General features: G+C 40.5%; 1 protein-coding gene across 5 annotated transcripts in view; it reads right to left on the bottom strand.

Moving 5' to 3' along the window:
* The window catches only part of TENM1 (teneurin transmembrane protein 1), a 782,308-nt gene that overhangs the window by 30,137 nt on the left and 728,934 nt on the right, over nt 1-23,237 (bottom strand). For all 5 annotated transcript variants that reach the window (XM_039717552.1, XM_039717551.1, XM_039717554.1 and 2 more), the window contains one exon: nt 16,684-16,838. In XM_039717552.1, the coding sequence (XP_039573486.1) occupies nt 16,684-16,838 (155 nt within the window). The remainder of the gene's footprint in view (nt 1-16,683; nt 16,839-23,237) is intronic.

Here is a 23,237-nt window from a genome sequence, read left to right as displayed (position 1 = left end):
AAGTCTGTGTCAGGATGCTTTATTTGTGATCCTTCATGAAGAGATGGCTGCTTTTATCTGAGTGGAATTTTTCTAAATATTTCAATCAACAGAAGACAATAATTACTAGCCTAAACTGTAACTGTTTTATATGCTTTATATGTCACAAAAGCTTTTAGTATTTCACTTTTTCTCACTTTGATGCTGGTTTTGCTCATTTTTCCACTGTGCTAATTAAAAGCATTATGAATGCAGACTGCTGATGCTAGCACAATGCTAGCACTGAGGAATACCATATGGTGGAGTGTGTGGCCATCACTCGCCACCTGCTTGCCTGGGGTCAGCTCGGCAACCAGGCTGGACGCCAAGTCTCTCCCTTTCTCAAGCAGCAGTATTTCCTGAGTAATCTCATTTCCAGGAGTGCCCTGCAGGTTTGGTAAGTGATGTTTTAATGATGTGAGGGCACTGCAGCTGCTGTGTCTCATCCTGCATGGTTACCCCACCATTACAAAGGTGCATGGAGCAATCCCATTCCTCCTCGTGCCCAGGCTTTTGAGCAGGCAGCATCACAACTGGCATTAAGACTAATGTTGTTGGGCTCAAGATTTCTTCTGAACCAGGTGGTTGAGTCCTTCCAAATGACGCTAAATGTGGTGAAGCAATTGGAAACAAATTCCTCCCACAGAAATGCTAATTTCTGTGCACGTGTGACAGCCTGGGTTCCACCCACTGCTCTGAGGCTGGTTTGCACACCACTGTCAGCTCTTGCATCAGCTGAGAACTCACTGGGACACCAAATAAAACTCTTCACTTAACAGAAAAATCTCTACATCGATATCTCCAAGAAGCTTGGAAAAAAACATATTTGCAATGCACCTTTTAATGCACAATAATTCCTTTTTCTACCAAAGTAGATGGATTAGTTTTAATGGCAAATAGACACCTTCAACTTTAAGGGCCTCCACAGATGGCATTGCTGTAAAAATAATCTTTGATTATCTGCAACTAGATTATTCAAAATTAAAAATCTGGGACAAACCCATCTATTTTACCATAATGACCTTGCCTAGCACCTGCCATGTTTTGATAGCTGGTTTTCTTTTTTTGGACCAGCTACAGTGCCTTTGCCCAGAAAACAATGTGAATTCTTCCCACTGTGAAGGTATGTCTGGTGTCCTGCAGATAAACAGGGACTGGTTTGGGCTTAGAAAACTTTTTCTCTGGTTTATTTGAGGCTGATTTGGTTTACTGAGATAGAAGAAACTCTTATGCAGCTGCACATTTCACTTGAAGCAATGTGCCCAAAGCTTAACAGCTGTTAACTGCAAGCATATTTGCTTTCATACTGCTCACATCTGTAAAACTAACTGCAGCGAGGTAAAAATAAATAAAATTTTAGTTGGAAACATCCAAATTATTTTTGTTACTAGACCAGAACTGCTGCCCAGCTCTCTGCTCTGCAAAGCTAACTGAAGGTTATTCCTCCAGCTTCCCTTCTGCAGTTTAAAGCAGTCATGGATGTATCCATGGTTAAATTTCATCTGAAATATTGAAGGTAGCATACACCTGTCTGGAGATTGCAGCATAAAAACCAGCTGCTGCAGACTGCAAGCTTATGCGGGTGAAATTGGAGGGGGAAAAAAAGGTGAAATAGCCAAATGAAAATCAAACATACACAATAATACAAATCACTGAGCATTTCCAATTGAACAAGAATTTCACAGATTTAGAAGAAAATCTGCACTGTTCTTGTCAGGATTAGCCTTCATGACATCTTAAAGTGGTGTAAGATGGGACTGCTGCTGTCCCACTCCATCCCTTCTCCCAGTGCAGTCCCCAGCAGCAAGGCCAGTTTGTGTCTTCCTACAGAGAGCAGGTTCAGGACAGTTTGCTGGCAAAAAACTAATCACCTAAATCAGCTTAAGCTGAAGTGTAACTGCACCCTCAGGTTCACTGTTACCTTGAAAAGTCACTGGTTGTTTACTTCTCGTTAAAGCAAGCTGCCCTCTGGCAGCTTCTGTGACCAAACCATCAGTTGTGCTTCATTCAAAGGCAATAAACATATTACAGAGAAGCACCTTGATTTTCATCTGATACCACTGTGCCTACTACAAATCTTTTCCAGACAAAACCTCAGTTAGAGTTAGAATATTAAATCTGTTAATATACCTTTAAATTTGAAGCAGTACTTCACAAGTCTGTGTAAAAAAGTCCTTTTCCATTTATGCACATGTTTTTTGTAACTCAAAATTGGGCCAATTCCAAGCATTTTTTCTTATATTCAATTATATTAAATTTTTTTGAGCACTGACCAGAAATGGCATTGCTGATTATCCCATTATAAACAACCAGCCAGCGTTTGTTTATTCATCACAGACTGAAATTTTCAGGTGACAATTCTGGTCTGGTTCACGGGAGACTGAGTATATGCAATAGCAATCACTGACAAAACAAGTGAACCCTTGAGCAATGAGACTTTTTACATGTAAGTATTAACATGTCAACTTTTCTGGGAATTGAACTGTTAACATAAAGACTCCAGCTATATCTAATAATCCATCTCTGGTTTGAGCAGTGCAGAATTAACACCCACCGGTCTGGCTTTCTAATACATTTTTTCATGTCAAGTGTTCTGGAAAACACAAAGTGCACTAAGGTGGCTTTAGTTTAAATGGATTTTCACTGGGAGATCTCACCATGGGCTGCAAAGGAAGCTCTGCTCCAGCACCTAGAGCATCTCCTCCTCTTCTTCATTGAGCTGGGTGGCTGCAGAGCTGTTCATCCCACATATTCTCACTCCTCTCTCTTGAGGAGGTTTTTTCTCCTTCGTAGACACATTATCCAGAGGTGTTACCACTGCTGCTAATGCCTTGGCCAGCACTGGGCCCATCTTGGCACCAGCTGGCCTTGGATCCACTGGACATGGAGCTTCTCACAGAAGCCATCCCTGCAACCCCCCTGCTAAAGCAAACCTAGCCACACAAACCCACTCCATTCTCCCACAGCAAAGCTTCACAACTAAATCAATACCAGGAATTTTTTGTCCAGTGTCACTGCTACGAGAGTCCACACATATACTTAACCATATGTGCCTGTAGATGTAGACAAATCCATGGGTTAGTTTGTGAAGAACACTGCTTCACTTTTGGTTTTGAACATATGGATAAAACTTTCTGTGCACTTTGCATGACGTTTGATGGCTGAGCCATTTTTGGTACTGTTTTAAACAAATCATATCAAACAATTTATACTGTTCATATCAAAGTAAGACAAGTGAAGAGTGAAAAATTTATCCTTGTCTGCAAATGCCAGGTTCAAGAGCTTAACTGTTTGGTTGTGGGGGTAAATTTCACTGGGATAAGTTTCATTTATCGTGGATTAAAAGAAGCTGCATAAATCCCTAGAAAGGCTTCACCATTGCTTTGATTTCTTGCCATGCATTGCTTGTTTATTTTGATTCAATTTCATGTAACAGCATGAAATTCATGCCAAAATTTTTCTGATAGTCCTGACTGATGGATTACTTCCTATCTGTGCTGCTCAGCTTCAAGAACTTCTGTTTATGCTACCTCTTCCTTTCTTCAACTCTATGATATGCACTTGCAGACATGCTCATGGCCTCTTCTGTATTTCTCATTTGCTGCTAACTTCCTTTTAAAATTTCCTTTTATTTATCTTAAGAGTCATAGAATATCCTAACAGGGATGGGCCTGCATGTTTCAAGTCCAACTCCTGACCTTGCAGAGCACAGCCCCAAAAATCACACCATGTGGCTGAGGACATTATCCAAATGCTCCTTGAACTCTGTCAGACTTGGTGCTATAACACTTCCCTGTTCTAGAGCCTGACCACCCTCTGGTGAAGAACCTTTTCCTAATATCAAACCTATGTCTCCCCTGACACAGCTTCATGCCATTCTCATGGGTTCTATTTATACTCACTTCAGATGTTGTTTCCAAACTCTTTTACTCACCACAACGTCCTTCTAAATAGCATTTTTCTCTCTTCCTGCCTCAACCCTTCTTTCTCCTTCCTCCTGGGAGAGAAGTGGCTCCAAGGAAGGACTCACACAGGCAGGCCATTACGAGTGAGCTGGTAGTTTACAAGGCTGAAGCAGAATGGTTCTGCTTCCCTGAACTCTTCACAGGATGTCTCACTGCATATATTTCTTTCTATTTTTTTCCCGTTCACAATCATGGGTATTTTTTCATCATTTTCTGTCAGTTTGCTCTCACTCTGGGCTCTTCCTTTTGTTGACACTGACACTGTCAGCTCCCCTCATCAGCTTTGCTCCTTTCTTAATGGCACACAGCGACACAATTTGAGTCCTGTGGTTTGACACTGGGGAACCCTTACCTACAGTGGGATTACAGCCTCATCCCACGCTGGAGGAGTCTTTGTGTCTCCTCCTTCTGATGCTGCATAGCATAAAATCCAGAATTTTGCAGTTCAGCTGTAGCAGTCCCTGCCCTAAACTTCACAAATGTTGCTCTCTGCACTCACTAGCTCCCAGTGAAAAACCCAAATAAATGAGTTTTACAGCCTAATGGCTGCTGTGTTCTACCCTGGGCTGGGAAAGCAGCTGTGGCACATTTACAGATGCAGCACAGAGGTCTGAGGCCACCAGTTCTCCAGGATCTTGGCTCAGAGTGTCCCTGCCAATCTGCTTTTGCTGTCAATTATTTCCAGCTGAGGAGGGACCTGCTGCAGGAGTATGAAGGAAAGGCACCACTTCAACAGTTTTCACTGCTTGTTTTTGCTTGCCACAAGACTTGCTGTGCTCTCATTTCCCAGGTCTCTTCTTGTTTCATTATTTCTTTTATTTTTTACTGCTTCACAACTTCAAAGAACGTATCTGGGGTCTAGTAGATCGATAGGAAAAGTTGATTTCTATGGGGATGGTTTTCAAATCGTCCTTATTTAACAATAGAGGGAATATTATCCAGTGTCACATAAGCACACTGACTATAAAAATCAATGGGACTTAGATTGCTAAGCCATTTAAGTCTGCTTAAACATGGTACCCATGGTTTACACAGGCTATGAAAGGAACACTTTGTTAAATGCCCAGAAGGAATTTATGAAGTATTTAGAACAGACTGGTACCTCTGAGAGGAGGAATCTCAGACTCTTCAATTAAAATATCTCAAAATAGACCATGAATTTGAATCTAACCCAAACATGTCTCCAGTGCTGGAGTGGGAATAGATGTCCTCCAAACATGCTGCTGCAGGTAATTTGTACAGCCAAAAGGAGGGAATGGGACCAGGTGGAAATCTAGCTAATAACAGGACTGGCTCCATTCTGCCTCACTTCGTAACTCGCAATTCCAGGTCCTGGGGCTTGTCAGACAAGATGGCACAAAAGTGGGGTTGCATAAATCTTGAGTTTTGGCTTCATCTCTCTGTTTTGGGCTCAGAAGTTCTGGATACAGAAAGCCAGTGTGCTGCCAATGCAGATAAGGGAAAGGAGTATCTGGAAAAGCTTTAATTGAGACAGTAATTAAGAGCTGTTTGAGAACAGTGAGGGGCTGGAGCTAGCACGTTATTGTGTCTTTTGTTTCCAATAACTGCTGAGGTTCATAAAAGCATCTGGCCTGAAAACTGAGAGGATGAAAATATATAAAATGAAATTTCCAAAACTGAAAAAGGCAAATCCCCTGCCTTTCAGCAACACCAGCCACTGTGAATATATCACCTAAATACTCAGACTCTTCCCTGAATTCTGAATGAAACTAATGATGAAAATTTAAATTAAATTCTTGAAATTAAAACTACCTGCAGATTTGTGCCAAACAAACTGCCTGACTCTGCAGGATCTTGACCTCTGACAACAGCTCTGCTCCTCAGGGCAACTCCAGGGATGGGCAGAAAGCAGGACTGGGGGAAGAGGATGAGAAGCTGCTGCCAGGAGGTTTCCATTTGAGATGTGGGAGCCAAAACTGCTCCTCAGCCAGCTCAGGGCTGTGAAACACATTCCCACAAGGATCAGAACAAATGCTAACTCCACAGCTTTCACAAAAAATACAAATTCACTTCTGTGGTTTAAGCCTTCCCTTAAGAGTTAAACTTGCAAATAAAACTTCTGCAAGGGAAAGAACAGAGGATGGGAAAAATAGCTATCCTGAAATTCATGCTTATGGCAAGGCACCTTCTATGGCAAATTCCTACAATGTTATGCAATTCAGTAGTAATAGCTTTAAAAAATCCATTGTAAGAGCAAACTAGTTCTTTACTGAAGTGTAGCAGAGAGTTAAAACAGCTAAAGAAAAGTTTCATGGTTATCTTTAAATTATCAATTTTTTTCCTCATAGATATAAAAATGGTAGGCAGAAAAACCAACTGAAGTAATTTGTGTTCTTACTTTTACAGAAATTAGCACCAAGACCAATTGTTATCACAAGATGATTGTCTACAACTAATCTTTCATAAGTATTTACACAATAAGTCTTTCAACTGAGGAAAATGAATGCAAACAAACTAGCTGTGGTGCTGAACAGAAAGCAAACACATACTGCTGCAAGACTTCAAACTGCTAACATAAAAAAAAAATAGGCACCTTGCATTTTGCAGAACAAACAAGACAACAGCATTCTGTGCAGGAACCCTTTGGTGTGAGCATTTGTATTGATTAAATGCAAGAAAATGCACTGGAGAACATTTGATTCTAGCCTGAGACTGTAAGCAGGCACTCTGCTTCAAATTTCTGTCAGTTCAGGGCTTTGCTTACTGCTGTGATGCATATTTGGATATGTATTGTTAGACTGTGCCAGAACAACTTACAAGGGTAACGTTTAGGACTGAAGTTTTTTAAACAAAATTCAATAACTACCACTTGACTGAATAACGTATCTCAAGCCTGTGATGGATTAACTTGAACATAGAAGGAGAGGCAATCTCTTTTGTTGCCTTCCGAAAAGGCTCTAGAAAAGAGATTTTAAAAGTGTGTCTGAAAATAGTTTAAAATGGGTCCCTAATCAGATCAATAAATAGTTTTTGATTTTCAGTAGCTGAGTTCTAGATCTAGAAAGGCATAGCATGGCTTCAGGCCTAGAAAGGCTCAAAGGGCTCCACAGAAATATTGGCAGGCTCTAAGAAAAAGCTCTAAAAGGCTTCCAAACTACTCCAGGAGAAAGATCCTGTGGCTCTCTAGCCATACTCCAGAAGCTGTGGATCCCCCTGCTCCATAAGCTGTAGATCTAGAAAGGCTGCATACCTTAAAAACTCCTAGATGCCTTCAGAATGACCCTTGACATCTCTAGTGAGGTCCTAAATATCTGGATCTCAGGCTCCTAGCAGCTTCTAGACCCAGAAAACTAAAGGAATCCCTAGCAAGTACTAGGTCTAGAAATGTCCTTTTAAATCTCTTCCTTATTCCTTCAAACCAAATTAAAAAAAAAAAAAAGAAAAAAAGAAGCAAATAGCATAAATCCTTCTGGCTGACTGAAAGCATACAAAAATAATTTCACAACGAAATTAGTTCCTTAGGACTAGACTGCTCATATAAGTTTAACCACTTGAACTCTTCTGATTCCCTAAATTTTTGGCACACGTTTCATGAGCCACCCAACAGAATTATAGCTCATGGTAGCCATAGCAAAACTAACATTGTTTTTATTATCACTATTGATATGGACAAATAATTTTAATTCTGAAGTGGCAAGAAAAAAGGAATAAAAATGTAGTATATATGGATAGAGGACCTAAAGGGTTTTACATCATATCATGACTTTCCTTGGTTGTCACTGGAGACAACTACACACTGTGCAGTTTCCCATTTTGCTTTGAGCAGTTGATTGAATGGCTATTGAGTGATGTTCAGACATTTATGATTTCCTGCAATGTGACCTAAATTGCTAAACTTCGTAAATTTATTCTCCAAGGCAGTGTATCATTTTGCATGCCATACTCATCCCAAAGGAAGCTATCAGCAGGAGATGAGGCCCAGTTTATAAAAGCTGAATGTCCTTCAGACATTTTTAACTAATTTGTTTGTAAATGTGCTATTGTCAGAGTAACGTACTGTATAAAACTGTGCTCTCTATCATCCTGTTTGCAGCTCTCTGTGACCTGAAGCCCATAATGCACAGCTTTAAGAACACCTCTCTGTGGCACACTACAAATGCGCAGAACCCATTTCTGTCCTGACATTTACCATTTTTTTCCTTCACTGACACAGTGTCTTTTCATTATGTTTTCCTTGGCACAGCCAATGGTAGAAAAGATGCTGCAGCAAACATGGTATCATGGAGAGGTGAAATCAGGCATTCTCAGCTGTCACTGCCCAGGCTGCAGCTCCTGCCATGCTGCTTACTCTGACCAAGCCAATGCAAGAATTTCTATCCCTGCAGTGTGTGACATCTCTGCAGGACAGACCACCTCTGGTGCCTGCTGCCCTCAAACTCCAGATTCTGACAACCCATTTAGTTGTTACACCCCTGGCCCCCTCCCTAAAAAGATAGCTGTGCAACATTTCCAACTGGCCAAACCAGAATACAGTGTGCAATCTGAAAGGTCTGCAACAGAGGCAGTAAAGACAGCTCCACACAGAGCTCAGTCATTATTGTTATTCACTTCATAACACAAAAAACCTGTTACATCTGTGGGAGGTCCTTGGCCCATAAATATGTGAAGGGCTGCTTGGTGAGAGGAGGAAAGCAACATGCACACAATTCCAGTCCTGACAATTTTGAAAAACATGGCTAAAGTAGGAATTGCCTCCATCAAAATAGCTGTTTCTTAAATCAAAAGCAAACCTTGCTACTGGATGTGGATGTGGATGAACCACTGGGTTAAAACAAAAGGAGGGACTTTGCCTGCTTGGCTTGGCTCTGCATGCTCCCTTCAGCACCCACATTCTCTTTTCAGCAGACTGACTTGGGGCTTGGAGCCCAGGATGGCAGGGACCAGCTTTCACTATCTGATTAGTTATGGTAGCTCTGCAGTGTAGGGAGAAATGCACCTGCAAGGATACAGACACAGTCCTATATGCATATATAGATAATAGATTAGGTACCAGTATCTCATTCATGCTTACATTTCATCCATTATGTCTCTGCAACAGTTGAAAAAAGACAGATGTAGTAACCAATGTATCTCAACACATTGCAGACTCCCACCAGTCTGACAAAGTTGTACTGAACATTTTCTGCAGTGCAATTCAACACAGTAGAGATAATAATTTTCTGCCAAAAATAACTGATCCACTTTACTCCATCATACTGAAACCATATTTAGATAAGAGAGATCATCAAAGCTACTTGCACATATGGAATAAAAGGTGGACTTTGAGAGAAGTTGGTTGCTCATGAAAGACTGACAGGAGAGCCCAAAATACGACAGGCTTCTCATCTGGGAACCCATTCCACAGATGGCTAGGAGAGGGTCAGGAGTTTGTAGAGCTGGGCAGTGAGACACGGGTGGTGGGTGAGCTGGAGAAAGTCTGGGGGTGGCAAGGCACCTTGGATGAGCTGGTGGATGTTATGTACAAGGGCTTTGTGCATGGGCAGGCAGCATTTGGTGAGTGTGGAGGTTTCTTCTAGTTGGAAAGATGCATCTGAGAGCACCTGGACTCAGGATTGAGCTGCTTCCTTCTCACCAGCCATCCAATTCTTACAGAAGATTTTTCCTTCTTGCAGTTGCTTATTAGAAACAAATTTTTGAAAAAATAATTAAAACCTGTGTCTGTGTAGCAGAAAGTAAGAGGGAAGTCATGAGCAGAAGTCTCCTTCACTTCCCCATCAGGTGTCTAATGCTGCCTCAACAGTCAAAGGAAAGGATGCAATCGCTGGAAGAGTTCATTAAAATGTACATAGTCTTTTACTCAGTCATAATGGATTATTTATGGCAGATAATTGAAATAAATTGCTGTTTTGCAGGTGCTCAATACAAACAGAATATTTGGGCTTTAAGGGAGAAATTGCAGTATGACTTCATTGGATGCTATCTTGTGTCTATGACTAATTTCAAATTCAGTGATAGAATAATTTGATTGGAATATAAATTAGTTCTGATGAAACCGCCTGCTTTCTGTTTGATATTCAAAAAATTACATTGTACACCTACAGGTTTGATTTATGAGCTCTCAGACTTTTTTTCACCCGAGGTTCTAATCCTATGAGCCTCTTTTCTCTCATCTTTTGAAGAGAGGTTACTTAGCTGATCCTGTACCCCTGGGAAAAGATATTTGCCCTTATACCTGAGGATCCTTTTTTAAAAAGGCTTTCAGCTTGGTTTTGCTTCGAAATATGGATGCTAGTGACTGCTTGCTCCTGCATATGCTATTATGGCTGGAACAATTTTGTAGACGTTCAGTGTCTGAAGAGTACAACTTAATTAATTGGAGGGACAACTCATTTTTGAAAAGGTTTGAAAATGCCTCAGTGAAGACCTATTCTGGTGTATTTCTCAGAAGCACATACTTTCTTGTGAGATACAGTTGCTCCTTACTGCACACTCACCTCTCACTACCCTTTCAATTAAGCTTGGCGAAGTCCTGGTTCCACTGAAGTCAGTGGCAAAACAGTTGCTGACTTTGCTGGGGCCAGGACTTCCACTCCAGCAAAGGCAGAGAAGAAAGAACATGAAATTAAGCAGTAGAGTAAAAAGAACCAGGGAACAAGACAACTTTATTTTGAAAAAAAAAAACCAAACCAGCTTTGTAGGCCCTTCATCCAGCAAGACCCAGAAAAAATAATAGAGTTCTTTTCTAAAAAGAAAAAAACACTGGAAGTCTTCTGTAAGGGAAGACCACAAATAAAATAAAAGGGTCTAGAAATTGTTATTTCTGCTTTGTGTGCTTTTGTTCAGCAATTTGGAATATTCATGCTGCACTAATTGCTCACAGCTAGAAGAATGTATCAAAAGACACAGGTAGAGGACTAAAAGGAAAGGAAGAACAGGAGTAGTTCTGCAGTGCTTTGCTACAGTGAAGACAAAGTTGTCCCTTTCTGATGGCACAATTAGAATATTGTGCATCTAGTGTTAAAGGACGCCTTTTCTTTCTGCTTTTACAAGAATGCAGTTTATAATGTCGGGTACATAGAGAAATACCTAAGGAATAGCGTGTGTTCTGACCTACAATACTAATGAATTAATCAGCTCCATGTAATCTTGCAGTTGCTCTGCAATATTCTACTCTCAAGCTGACTTAGAAGTACTTCAGCCTAGAATCAATTTGGTTTTGTGCTGGCAGCTCGCTTCCCCTGTTCTCACCCAGTCATCAGATCATATTTTTGTCTTCCACATTTTTCTTTCCTTCCTCCAAACCTATCCAGTAAAAGTTCTGTTCAGGCTGTGCTTGCTCTGATGAGCAGACCCTCATTGCTGCTTTCAAGCGAGGTCACCATGTCCTGGGAGCTTTTTGTTCTGCTCAAAAGGCTTCCACAATGCCACTGAAGCATATTGTGCCTGTGCAGATGCTGCTGGGGAGCGCCTGCAGCACTTGTGACTGCGGGAGCAATGTCAGCGTTTGCATTTTTGAGATATATAATACATTTTCAAGCAATTCTGCTCATCTCACTCCTGCTTCCCAGCAGTCTGTCTCTCTCTTCACTATTTCAAGTAGGTCATCAACAGCATCACTTATCTCCCCTCTTCTCCATCATTCAAAGCAGGCTGTCCAGGACACAACATTCCTGCCATGCATGGGTCGCCTTTAAACCCCATTCTAGAAATCTGCCTTTTAATTTGACCTGTGCAAGCAAATTGCCTACGTAAGTAACGCTGTCACATTTTTATAAGGGAGCAAAACATTTTTTGCAGTGTCACTGAAGTTTATGTGAGGCAACACAATATAGATGGTTCCCTCATGTGGAGAACTGCTGAACAAAGGCTGATGAAGTGCAAATGTCAAGAAAAAGTCTTCAAACCAGACCTTTCATTTTGGAACACGGCGGTGACAGTTATTAACACCATCAATCAGGTCAGAGCTATTGCTTTGGCACAGACTCGTGCCTAGTGGGACTGACATAAGCACGAGAACAAGACCGTGGTTACAGGCAAAGAAAAAGCTCTTGGGATTCATTTTCTGTTGACTTGCAAATGTTTGGTCTCTGTATTTGCAGTGACTGTGCTCGAGATTAGTTTAAACAGCTCCCAAATAATACCTGCAGCCACTCACACAGATATAAATGACGTGTGGTTTGGAGCAGTGGAAATTCAGCCCACATATTTCTCATGGGAGGAAAGATACAGGATGAAATTGCAAGATGGTAGAAATATCTGCTAATTCTCTCCTCAGCTTTCACTGTAGCATTGGAGGCAGAACAGCAAAGCTTATCACTCAAGATGAGCTGTAGTGTTTTTACTTTCACACAAAAACTCCCACAACGTCAATATAACTTCCAAGAACACTGGATCTGATGAAGTCTGGTTTCCTAAGGACTTCTGTCGCATGGCTGACTGACTTGGGAGTTTAATAAGATCCAAGCGCGAAATGAAGTTTTCCTGTGAATGGGGCATTTATTACATCCTGAGTAGAATCTCTGGAGTTTAATAAAAGAAAGCTTATGCTGCAATATTTCCTTTTGAAAGGGCACTTTAGGTTTCTGTCCTCCAGCTGGATTAATATTTTTTATGGAACATGTAGGAATTTAATTGCTGTGAATGTGGGTGTTTCTCTACAAATTTGTTTGAAATTGGCCCAAGCTTTTAATTTACTGTGAGGAGAAAAATACTGACAGACAGATAGACACATGTCTGTCTGCTCTCAGCTGCTATCAATAAACTAGCTAAAAATATCAGCATACCCTAGGGATGTGCAAACAAGAAGAGAGTGTGTACATGTGAGATAAAAAAACAATCTAGAGAGGCCTCTAGTCTAGACAAGGATCCAGCCCAAAGCCATCAGGCAGTGAAACTGAATTATGATCCCATCTCTTTTCTTTCTCTCTCCATCCAAGTCCCTTCCCTTGGCACTCCTGTTGTGGCTCATGACCACCATGTAGGTGTCTGCTGAGCTCCTGGCACCAATAGTGAGTGTTGAGCACATCCACACAGACAGTAACATGCATAGTTCTGAAGAGCCATTTTCTTTAGGTTTGCTCTATTAGCTAATTGAAGAACACTGAAATGATCTGTGCAGAGAAGAAAAGTCATCCAAGTTCTGAACAGGCTGAAACAGTATCCAGAATGCTGGTGTACCATATAAACAGTTCAACTGAGTATCCCTTTCCTTCCAAATTCAGATTAAAATCCCCCCAGTGAAGTATGAGATCAAACTAATTAGAGCTTGGTCATTTATTTGCCACAACATATTATCTTTTCAGCCCCATCTGTCCTTTCTTCCCCTGGTTATGAATGCAAAATATAATGCTTAAGAAGGAGAAGGTGGTAAATAACAAACACATAATGATTACCAAGAATAATACCATGAAAACTGATATTGGAACAAATGATTAAACCCTTTCATAATCAACTGATTTATTAAAGGGAATGCCTTAAAGCTAAAGCTTGTCATTTATGGTGGTGCTTGCAATAGACAGTTACTCTACATATTTACTCCAAGAGTACATTTTTGTACTTTAGACAATTAAGAAATACTGATTTTGAGCAAGTTGTTGATTTTACTGTCAGAACAAATTTAGCTTTGAGAAATGATTTTATTAACCTATTTGTAAGTCTCTCTAAATACACAATTTGTGAGCAACCCACATTCTCTTGATTTAAATGCCATTTGTAACTTAGCCAAAAACTAATTTAAGTGGAGATGGGCCAAATGCATTTTTCATTTATGTTTATGCCATTCTGGAATAAACTCAGCAGTCTTGCAAGGATATACACTTGTTTCTAAATGACATATCATTCCATTATTTTCATTGATATAATTCCAGATTAACATGCTTGACTTCAAGGGGCTGTGATTATTTCATACGCTTTTCTGGTTATCAGCAACAGTTTTGGAAGAATATGATTGAGCAAATTTGATACAGTTACTTTTCAGAACATGCATTCTCGGTATTTATTTCATGTCTGATTTAATGTGTATGTGAAATACCTCAAAGGTGTGGATTTTGTGAAAAATTTCAATAAAGAGGTTTACTTAAACCCCTTCAAAACAAATCCTCCAAACAAGAAATGCTTCCAAAGGCTTCATGTTGCAGTGTCCACATTGTGACTTCACTTACCAGTGAAAAATATACAGAAAATTATATAGTATTGCTACCCTTAGAAAATGAGACTGGCCACTTTTTAGGCACATGTTTGTAAGCCACAATTTATTATGTTTTTTAGAATATTCACAACTTCATTGAAGACTATCTCAATTTAGGGGTAAAGCCATGTCTTAGTTTCCCAGAATACTGACAAAATTGAAAAATTTTGCAAAATGTGCAGCCATATTTTCTTGTAGCAAGGAAACACTTGAAGTGTTCATGAAAAAAAAAAGGGTTTATTCCTGCTTCTGTGACAAGGAGACCATACCCCAGATACATGAAGAATGATTTACTCTATGACATCTTTCTTCTTACCTGTGACTTTGCAGAAGCCCATCCTTCATGGCATTGGAACTATGTTGTAGGGTGAGTAAATGAAACTTGTCTCTGGCAAGTAGCCAACCTATGAAGAACTAGGATTTTAGGGCTATTTAAATCTACTTTATAAATTTAGCACATTTGATTTCAGCCCCAGACGTTTACTTTTAAAAATCAGTTTTAATTTAATAAATAAATAATTTTATTTCTAAATTTGCCAGACCCCTGCCGAGACTTATTTGCTAATGGGTAGTTGCATTTTTCAAAAGGAAATGAAACCGATTAAAACTCCTTATTTGAGATGCAGTGAGACATTTTCTTACTGAGCAAAATCAGCAAAAATTTGAACACAAATACACAGCACATATTACATTAGGCAAATAAAGCAATTATTTGAACAGCCTGAGAGTGCAGATCCAGAAGGAGAAGGCAGGGAGCAGACGCTGCACCTGGCACCCTTCCCTGACCTCAGAGATATCTAATCTGGTTATGGGTGCCCCAGGCAGTTGTTGGATGTATCCAAGCAGCAGTGCATGTGCTCCAGGCAGCTGTGGGCTGCACGAGGCATGGCTCCTGCCAGCTGGTGGGCAGCAGGGCAGCGGGAATGCTGCTGGCTGTCAGCTGCTGCTCAGCACCTGCAGGACAGGCTGGCCTCAAGGCGACGGGCCAGAGCAAGAGCCAAGGTGCCCAGAAGCTGTATGATCTTAAAATCATTACCAGGCTAATTTAAGTTTGGGTTCAGCACAACTAAGCTAGTTGACCCTGTTCTGCTTTATATGGAATAATTACACATCAACTGGCCCTGAGAGTATACAAAGAAAGGCCTGTCTATCTTAGAGCAGGGAGGCTGAGGTTCCCCTCCCCACATTTGCAAACACATAGGGTCCACTGAAACACTAAACACACAAAAGAGAAAGAAGTTTCAGCTCAACACGAGGAAGAAGTTCTCTATGTTGAGTGTGGCAGAGCACTGGAACACCTGCCCAGGGAGGTTGTGGAGTCTCCCTCTCTGGAGCCATCCAAACCCCCCTGGATGTATTCCTGTGTCACCTGTCCCAGGTGACCCTGCCTTGGCAGGGGGGTTGGATTGGGTGATCTCCAGAGGTCCCTTCCAACCATCTGTGATTTGGTGACATGCGAAATGGAACATAGACACTTTCTGTTCTGATTCTAGTAAGAAAATCCCCAAGTGATTCTACAACAGCAGCATTAGATCCCTTCATTTGACCTAGTGAAATTTTATAAGAACTAACCAAAACATTGACCCCACGTTCTTCAGGTATGTGAATGCAAGACCACAGTCATTTGCTCAAAATCTACTTAGAAACAAGCAACAAGCTCTTACCATTGTTATGCATTGAATTTTAACTGTGATTCTCCAGTTGTGAAGGACGGAGGAAAGGGCAGGGAGAAAATGAAATGAAAAATTAACCTGGTCCTGGTTATTAGCTGACACAGTCCATAATAGCTTAGTATGTCACTTGAATGCCTCAAGATTTTTTCAAGTTCAGCTTCTCCCCTGTTTTGAAGCTGATTAATTCAATTATTTCTTGGCAAAGGCCAAGTTCTTCCTTGTGCTGTCTGTAGGTATGGCTCACTGACTAGCCAAAAGTACTATTTACATTTCTCCATGATTATCCATATTTCTTTTTTAGCATAAACTAAAGATGTGATAAGTTCTTTTGTTCCTATTTCGTTTACTATTCCTATTTTTTTTTGCTCTTGACATAAGAACTGAAAAGCATGTTGAGAAATTGAAATGCAAAGTTTCACCACAATATTGCTGCTCTGTAATTACTTATTCTAATGCTCCTCCATGACTTAGAACAGATTTAGATGTAAACAGAATATCTATTTTTTTTCCATTTACTAGTTCAAGCAAATCAGTCTGAATGTTGGACTAAGGGAAAGCACTTTAAACTTCTGATTACCTTCTTAGAAGATCTATCTCAGAGTAGCAAGCAACTTTTTAAAGCAGTTTGTATTCTTTACATAATAATGTATATATATTCTCTATATATTCACAGGCCATCTCCTGGGAAAAAAATCAAACGTGGTTTTACATTTACACACCTTAAAATAATCATGAAAGTGGAAGAACTACTCCATACTGTGCCATTCAGGATTATCTGACTCATCCAGCATATTCGATATAAAATCTTGATACAAGAAAGTAAGAGATCTGTCTCTACAATGTGTATCAAAGAGACAACACATAAAAACGAGGTGTCTACCTGAGTGATGTCCATCCCAGAGTCACAGCTCAACGGCTGGGTTGATGTGAGGCCATTTGAACCTATTATTGTTGTGATCACACCATTCTCATCAATTTTCCGTATCATTGTACCATCAACGAAGTAAATAAATCCGTGCTTATCTACAGTGATACCTGGATGAAGTGGAAGGGTAAAAAGAGTGTTAGTGCTGGCATTATCTTGATTAAAAAGTATCAGCTTAAAATGTTTCCTCTCTTCTTAGACTATGAAAATTTGCTGATTTAAAAAAGTACGATTTCCCCCCCTCCCCATCCATTACTATTTGAGGCTTATACAAACTGTATATGGAAAGTTCATACCCATCTATCAGATTAGCTTTGACTTAAAGAGAAAGAGGGAAAATGTGAGGATGAAACAAAACAAAGCAGCAGAAGCTTTGCTTTTGATGTAATTTTATATACACAGAACAAGACTCTTAAACAACACTTCATGTCTATCACAAAGTGGGCAATATTCACTTTTCTAAAAACTCATCTTACTTCGTCTTAATTTTCATTTCACTTTCCTCATTCCTATGCACAGAAAATTTTTAAATTGCTGTAGTCTCTGAATGATGAGAGTGTCTGAGCAAGGAAGAAGAACCCACAGAAGGCCAAAGAGACCTGTTCTGACAGGGGCTGTACATACAAGTGGTGCAGACCAGGCTCTGCTGAGCAGGCAGAAGGAGTAGCTGTGCTGCAGGAGGTATCACAGGGCAGTGCTGCCCAAAATGATGGTCCTGCTCTGGAACCAGGCTCATTACAGTTGTGGTCATGAGCTGGGGCAGTTCTCCCACTCCTGGATCTGCAACAGCTCCTGCAGCACTGCACTGCAGGGGAGGGATGGAACTCAAATGCCAGGGATGGAACTCAAATGCCAGGAAAAGTCATGGTCGTCTGCATTTCAGAGGGGAAACTGAGGAATGGAGGTTTGCTGTCTCCCACCAGCAGCTTATGTCACAACTCATGCCCAGCCTTGTTCTGCCCCAGTCTAACAGCTCCCCTGCAGTTCTTCCTGCATTCAATTTGAACTGTAAGTAAGATCTTATATCCCTCAAATATTGAAAATATAACTAGAAGAGCACTGCTATTCATGTTAGACTTGTGAAATCCTTTCTACCAAAACCGCTCAATTTCTTGCTTTAAACTACTTCATAATTTCCCATTTAAAGTTGCATAACTTTGCAATTACAGCAGCTGCTGTGCACAGCCAAGCTATTTTAATAATGAATTTATGTTCTGCTACACAGAAATGAAAGGCAGAGGACTTGAACAGATGGTCTGGACAGTGGCTTATATGGTTCTTGATTTTTGTCCTCTGCATTTAGCACAACTGAAGGCTGTATGTACTCTAAGTTAACAAAATACTTGTCTGCAGGCCAGTTTAGGATGCCATACAGCAATTCCGTATGCCAACAAAAAAGAAAAATAGCCTCAAACTGAATTTCCTCAGCTTCCAACCTCAACTCCTTATATTTAAGGTTTTTTTGTTTAATTTATAGGAGCAGTTACAGCTGGAAGAAAGGGAGATGAAGCAGTCTGGGTGGCAAAGGCAGGATCAGGAAACCATGGGGCTGGGAAGAGGGGGTGATGGCAGCTGGAAATGCCTGGGGATTGAGTTTGGGTTGCACAGATAACTGAGTGTGATATGCTTTCTCTTGCAGTGTTAACACCTGGGGGCAGGCTCCCAGGACAATTTGCCCATGACTGCTTCTGAGGTGCCTCTTCAACACAGGTGATGTTCAGGCACCTTGCAAAGGTCTGAGAGTGTGATCACAACATTCTGAGGGCATCATCACATGAAATATCCAAAAGCCATAGCAGTTAACTTTAGTGTGCAACACTCCCTACTGCATCCAGCTCTCAGGTTATCAGCAGCATTGGGAGTTGAAACTAATTCTTTAAATTGCCAATGCAGTGCATCCATCTGGCTGTGAACTGCCCTTAGAGGAGGGTATTCACCAGCCTGTCATCTCCTCCATCCAGGACAAAAAGTGCCCATGGACTGCTAAGTGCCCAAGGTACAGGGCTGGGCTACATCTCCTCATTATGTGAGATGGCTGAAGGTTCTGCAGGACAGATGTCACCTGAGAACTGAAATCATCTGGTGGGGTCTGGATGGGTCAGCTGGGTAAAACCAGGAGGTTATAAAAAGGCTGAAAGAGGAGCAGACAGTCTCAGAGCCTGACTCCCTGCCAGCCTGCGAGCTCATAAATCGTGACTCCTTGGTACTGGCTCCCTTAGAGGATCTTCACTCTTTAATTAGAAAGTAACTGTACCTTTGGAAACTCCAGAATGACTGGCAAGCTTCTGGCTGTCATCTGCTCCTGAGAAGTCCAAATCCAAAAGGCTGAAAGTGAGCTGAGGTAAAGAGTGAGTCTGAGAAGCAAAGTTTGTTTTGGTGTCGGGGGTGACGTGTTCCAGCTTTGGGAGGGGATGGGCCCTTGTACCCCTACCACTGATACTGCATCACATAGTGCCATTAGATGGGATCTGATTTGCTTTGCAGTGTGGTTCACAAGCCGAAATGAGAAGCCTGATGTGGGTGGGAAGGGCAGCACATGGCTGTGTCTGAGCCTGCCTTTGCAGAGGGGAGGTGCTGCACGGTAAGCGAGGAGCTTTGCTTCTCAGCTGGATCAGATCCACACCACAGATAACACAAGGCCAGGATCTGTCACTAGGGCAAGTGCATCTTCTGTTTTGCGCAATTTGCCTGAGAACAGATGGCTGTGTTGGCTGCAAACCATCCATTATATAAAAATCAAAAATTATGCTGCAATGAAATAAAGCTACTCAGCTGTGTTGTTGAATGGATTTCAAACACTGACTACATAAGAAAACCAAGGATCTTTTAATGTTTCTAGCCTTTCTAGCTCTCCAGCCACTGCAGAAAAGCAACCTGCCTGCAAGGGAAGGACATATGCCAGTGCAATGGCATAGATAAACCCGTGTCTTCAGTATTTGCACTAAATTCCTGGTACTTCCTAATAAGCCAGTTTCTTCAAGTACCAGTAACTCTATAGATGTTCAGCAATGACCTACTGCTTCCAGAACTTATGACTCTACAGGAAAACAATGTGACTTTACCTACTTGAAAAAATTACTTATGCATTTAATTCTTGTTGACAAATACCCTAAATAAAGTATCCATTGGAAAACAATACAGATTTGTGGCTAAACTGTCCCAATTTATTCATTAGAGTTGGATTCATTAATGCTCCTGTCACATCTTACATGATGCTACATATAATCTGTACTTCAAGAGCTTATTTTTAATCCTTTTCTGACGTACAGTGTAATGCAGAATCAAATCACACACAGCACAGCAATTGTGCTTTAATCACCAAGGAACTGGGGGAGGGAACATGCACATGCTGAGGGTAATGAATTGCACTTGAGTGCAAGTGGGAGCACTGCTCACCCCATGAACAAAGAAGAAAGTTTTTTTTTTTTTTTCCAGAGGAGATGTGGTTTGTATCAGGCTCTGGGTCTGATTCTGGCTTTAATTTTTTAAGGAAATGTAAGACTAAATGCTATGCCCAAATGATGTTGTCTTTGGGCACTAAAGGGACCTATGACCTACTGCACAAATGACAGACCTACCCTGCTTACATACAGATTGCTCATTAAAAACTGATGGCTGGGTAAGGACAAAATAAATCTGTGCCAGGATTTAGTCTTATTGACTCGGAGCTGAGTATCAGTCTTGCTGAGTGACATGCTCGTGTTGGTCATATTTTAGTTGCTGTGAATGTCCTACATAGGGCTGAATTTTGTACCTGAACGGGAAACAGTAGTTTTTATGAAGACCTATCTCCAGTGGATTTACAATTTGGAGCAATATTTATAACACTCAGAGGTCTTTTAATCAGTGCGATTTGAAGTCTGTTAACTAACATTAAAAATTAACTGCCAGTAATGCTGTTGAAGGTGGTGACTAAGTATTATTGCTAGAAAGACTATGCAGAAATTTTTCCTTTTATAACAGATTTTTCCAACAAATAATAATTAGTACAGGGGCTGGGTACACCCACGATAAACACACAAGGATGACTATAACCTCTCCTGTTATTTGCTATTCAGAGTAGTTTTGGTCAAAGGGTTATTTCCTCTGACAGCTGTGTCTTAGCGCACATACACAGATGCTAAATAGCAAATAGCACTCAGCAAACAGATTGCTTTTTGTGCAGTTACCATAGGTATAAATTCAAAATACATATGACCATTCATTGATCATTTAGCATTTCAGGAGTTAAGCTTATAGTGCTAAAAATATGGATTAAAAGTAATATAGTAAATTTCCTAGTAAGATATTTTATTTTTTATCCCCTATCATATCCCACACTTGCATTCTAAGAGAAGCTTTTTTTGGGAAGAAATCCTTTTCAAAAAAATCAATAAATAGCAGCTAGAACTATATGTTGCTGACTTCCAGAAATTCTACTTTACACTTTTTGCTCAACTAAAAAATTACAAATAAGCATTCTATATTGAAAACTTCTAATTAAACTTCTGAAGAATTTTTAAAACAACATCTACAGCTACTGGTGAGGATGGATAAAAGAGAATGCCACCTTCTGCTGAAGAACAACTGTATTTAGAAAGAACTTGCGATTCTCATAAAACTTTTAATAGGAAGAAGTGAATCAAATTGGTTAATTACCATTTTATGGTGCTAAAAGGGCAAATTGCATGCCATCCATTTCTAAACTTCTAAATGTCTTCGGTGCTTTTAATTAAAGCTGCCATCCAGGAACTAAAGCAATTTTATGCAATTAGTTATTTATAGGTTACCATAATACACCACTCAAAATATGATTCAAGTGATTTGCAGTCTGTTGCCTTGTGATCTTTGTCATCTTTACTTCCTTACTGTCTCAGCACTAGCTGCAAAATATTCAGTAGTTCTTTGTCAGTTGGAACACGACTTCAGCACTTGCACTTGAGTGCTGTTCTCTTTAGAGGCAGATCAGTAGACCTGGAGCAAACAGCGTTTTTAACTACTGACTGTGAATGAAAATGTTCAGCTTCCAGCCTGAGACATGATGACTGGGGTCATCCTGCTGACATAGGTGAATAGAAAAGTGAATGATTTATGAATTCAGATGAATGTTGGATGAAATTTAGGAAAAATATGCTATCCAAAAAGTTTACAGTGTTCTACAAGTTTCTCATACTTTGGAAATCATAGGTAGCTAAGGCTACTGAAAAGAAAAAATAAGGAATAAATTTAAATGAATAAAAAATGGCATGAGATTGGGGGTTTTTTGCTGATTTTATGATGCATATATGACAATGACTTGAGGCTGCAAATTACTTTGGCTTGTCTATTTCTAACTTTATATACTGCTAATGAAAAATCTCACCCCATTCTACTTTCCTTTTTGAATTCTATGGAAAGGTTAAAAAGGTCTTAGGAATTTACAGAATAGCAAAGATTGCTGGAAAAATAGCATTAATCATTTCCTTTGGCAAGTGTGTCTGTTGTCACAAAAGGCTATAATAGGAATTTGGTTGTGCATCCTACTGAAAGTAAAAGGAATCTTCCAGCTGAACAGGAGCAGTCCTAAATGGGCTACTGCCATTTGACAAGAGCAAAGGTTTCGTTTGGGCAGCTCACTCTCTTTATTTACTTTAGAATGTATTGCTGAGGATGAGGAGCAACAGCACTGATTATTTCAGGATGCAAGCTACTAGGATGAACACATCTTCAAAACCATGATTTTTTAAAGCAATATTTCCTTAGCAAAGTAATTGCAAGCAAAATAGATAAAACTACACTGCAGAACTGATTTTTAAATTATGCTTCATTTGTGTTTCTATCTCATGGCCACTGGTCTGAGTGAAAAAGTTCTTTGCTACAGCTGTGGATAAGGTATTTTTGTGCATTGGATTTAGAACTTACTCCAACCTTCTCCATTCCCCTGGTGCTTTCTTTGAGGTCACTGCATCTGCAGTGAGGTCACTGCAGTGCATCCAAGTACTCTGTACTCAGTGTGCAGTCCAATATCTCCAGGCACTGACATGGCTTGCACAGACAGTGTCTGCACCTAGTTCAGGAATCAAAAAGCAGACACTGCAGGACCTTAAATGTTTACATCTTTAAATTTAGTCCTCGGCTTTCCAAAAGGTGTAAATCACCCTGATGTTTAGGGCGGCATCACTGGAGACACCTACTGTTTTCACGGAAGTTACACAGCTGGCATTTCCAGCAGAGCTGTCCTGGGTGAGTGCTGCTCACAGACACCAGGGAATGGAAATCGGATGTTATTTGAACACTTCTCTGACCCTGCTGCCTGGGAGACACTGGAGCTCAGCAAGAATGTGGAAACCTGATTGCCTCAAACTCTCACTGCCTCTGTCAATTATGCTTAGAAAGTCAAATCTATTTACAGATCTAAAGCCCACTGATTTCAGAAGGGCAGGGTAGGTAAGTGTTTAATGGTGTTGATTCAGGCATTGACTTTGCACAAGTCCCAAGCATTTCCACTCATTTTAGCGCCTTTCACTGCTCCAATACTCAAAGACTAATCT

This window comes from Passer montanus, unplaced genomic scaffold, assembly GCF_014805655.1.
Source record: "Passer montanus isolate IOZ18808 unplaced genomic scaffold, ASM1480565v1 scaffold38, whole genome shotgun sequence".
Lineage (NCBI taxonomy): Eukaryota > Metazoa > Chordata > Aves > Passeriformes > Passeridae > Passer > Passer montanus.
This window is presented reverse-complemented; position numbering and strand designations above follow the sequence as displayed.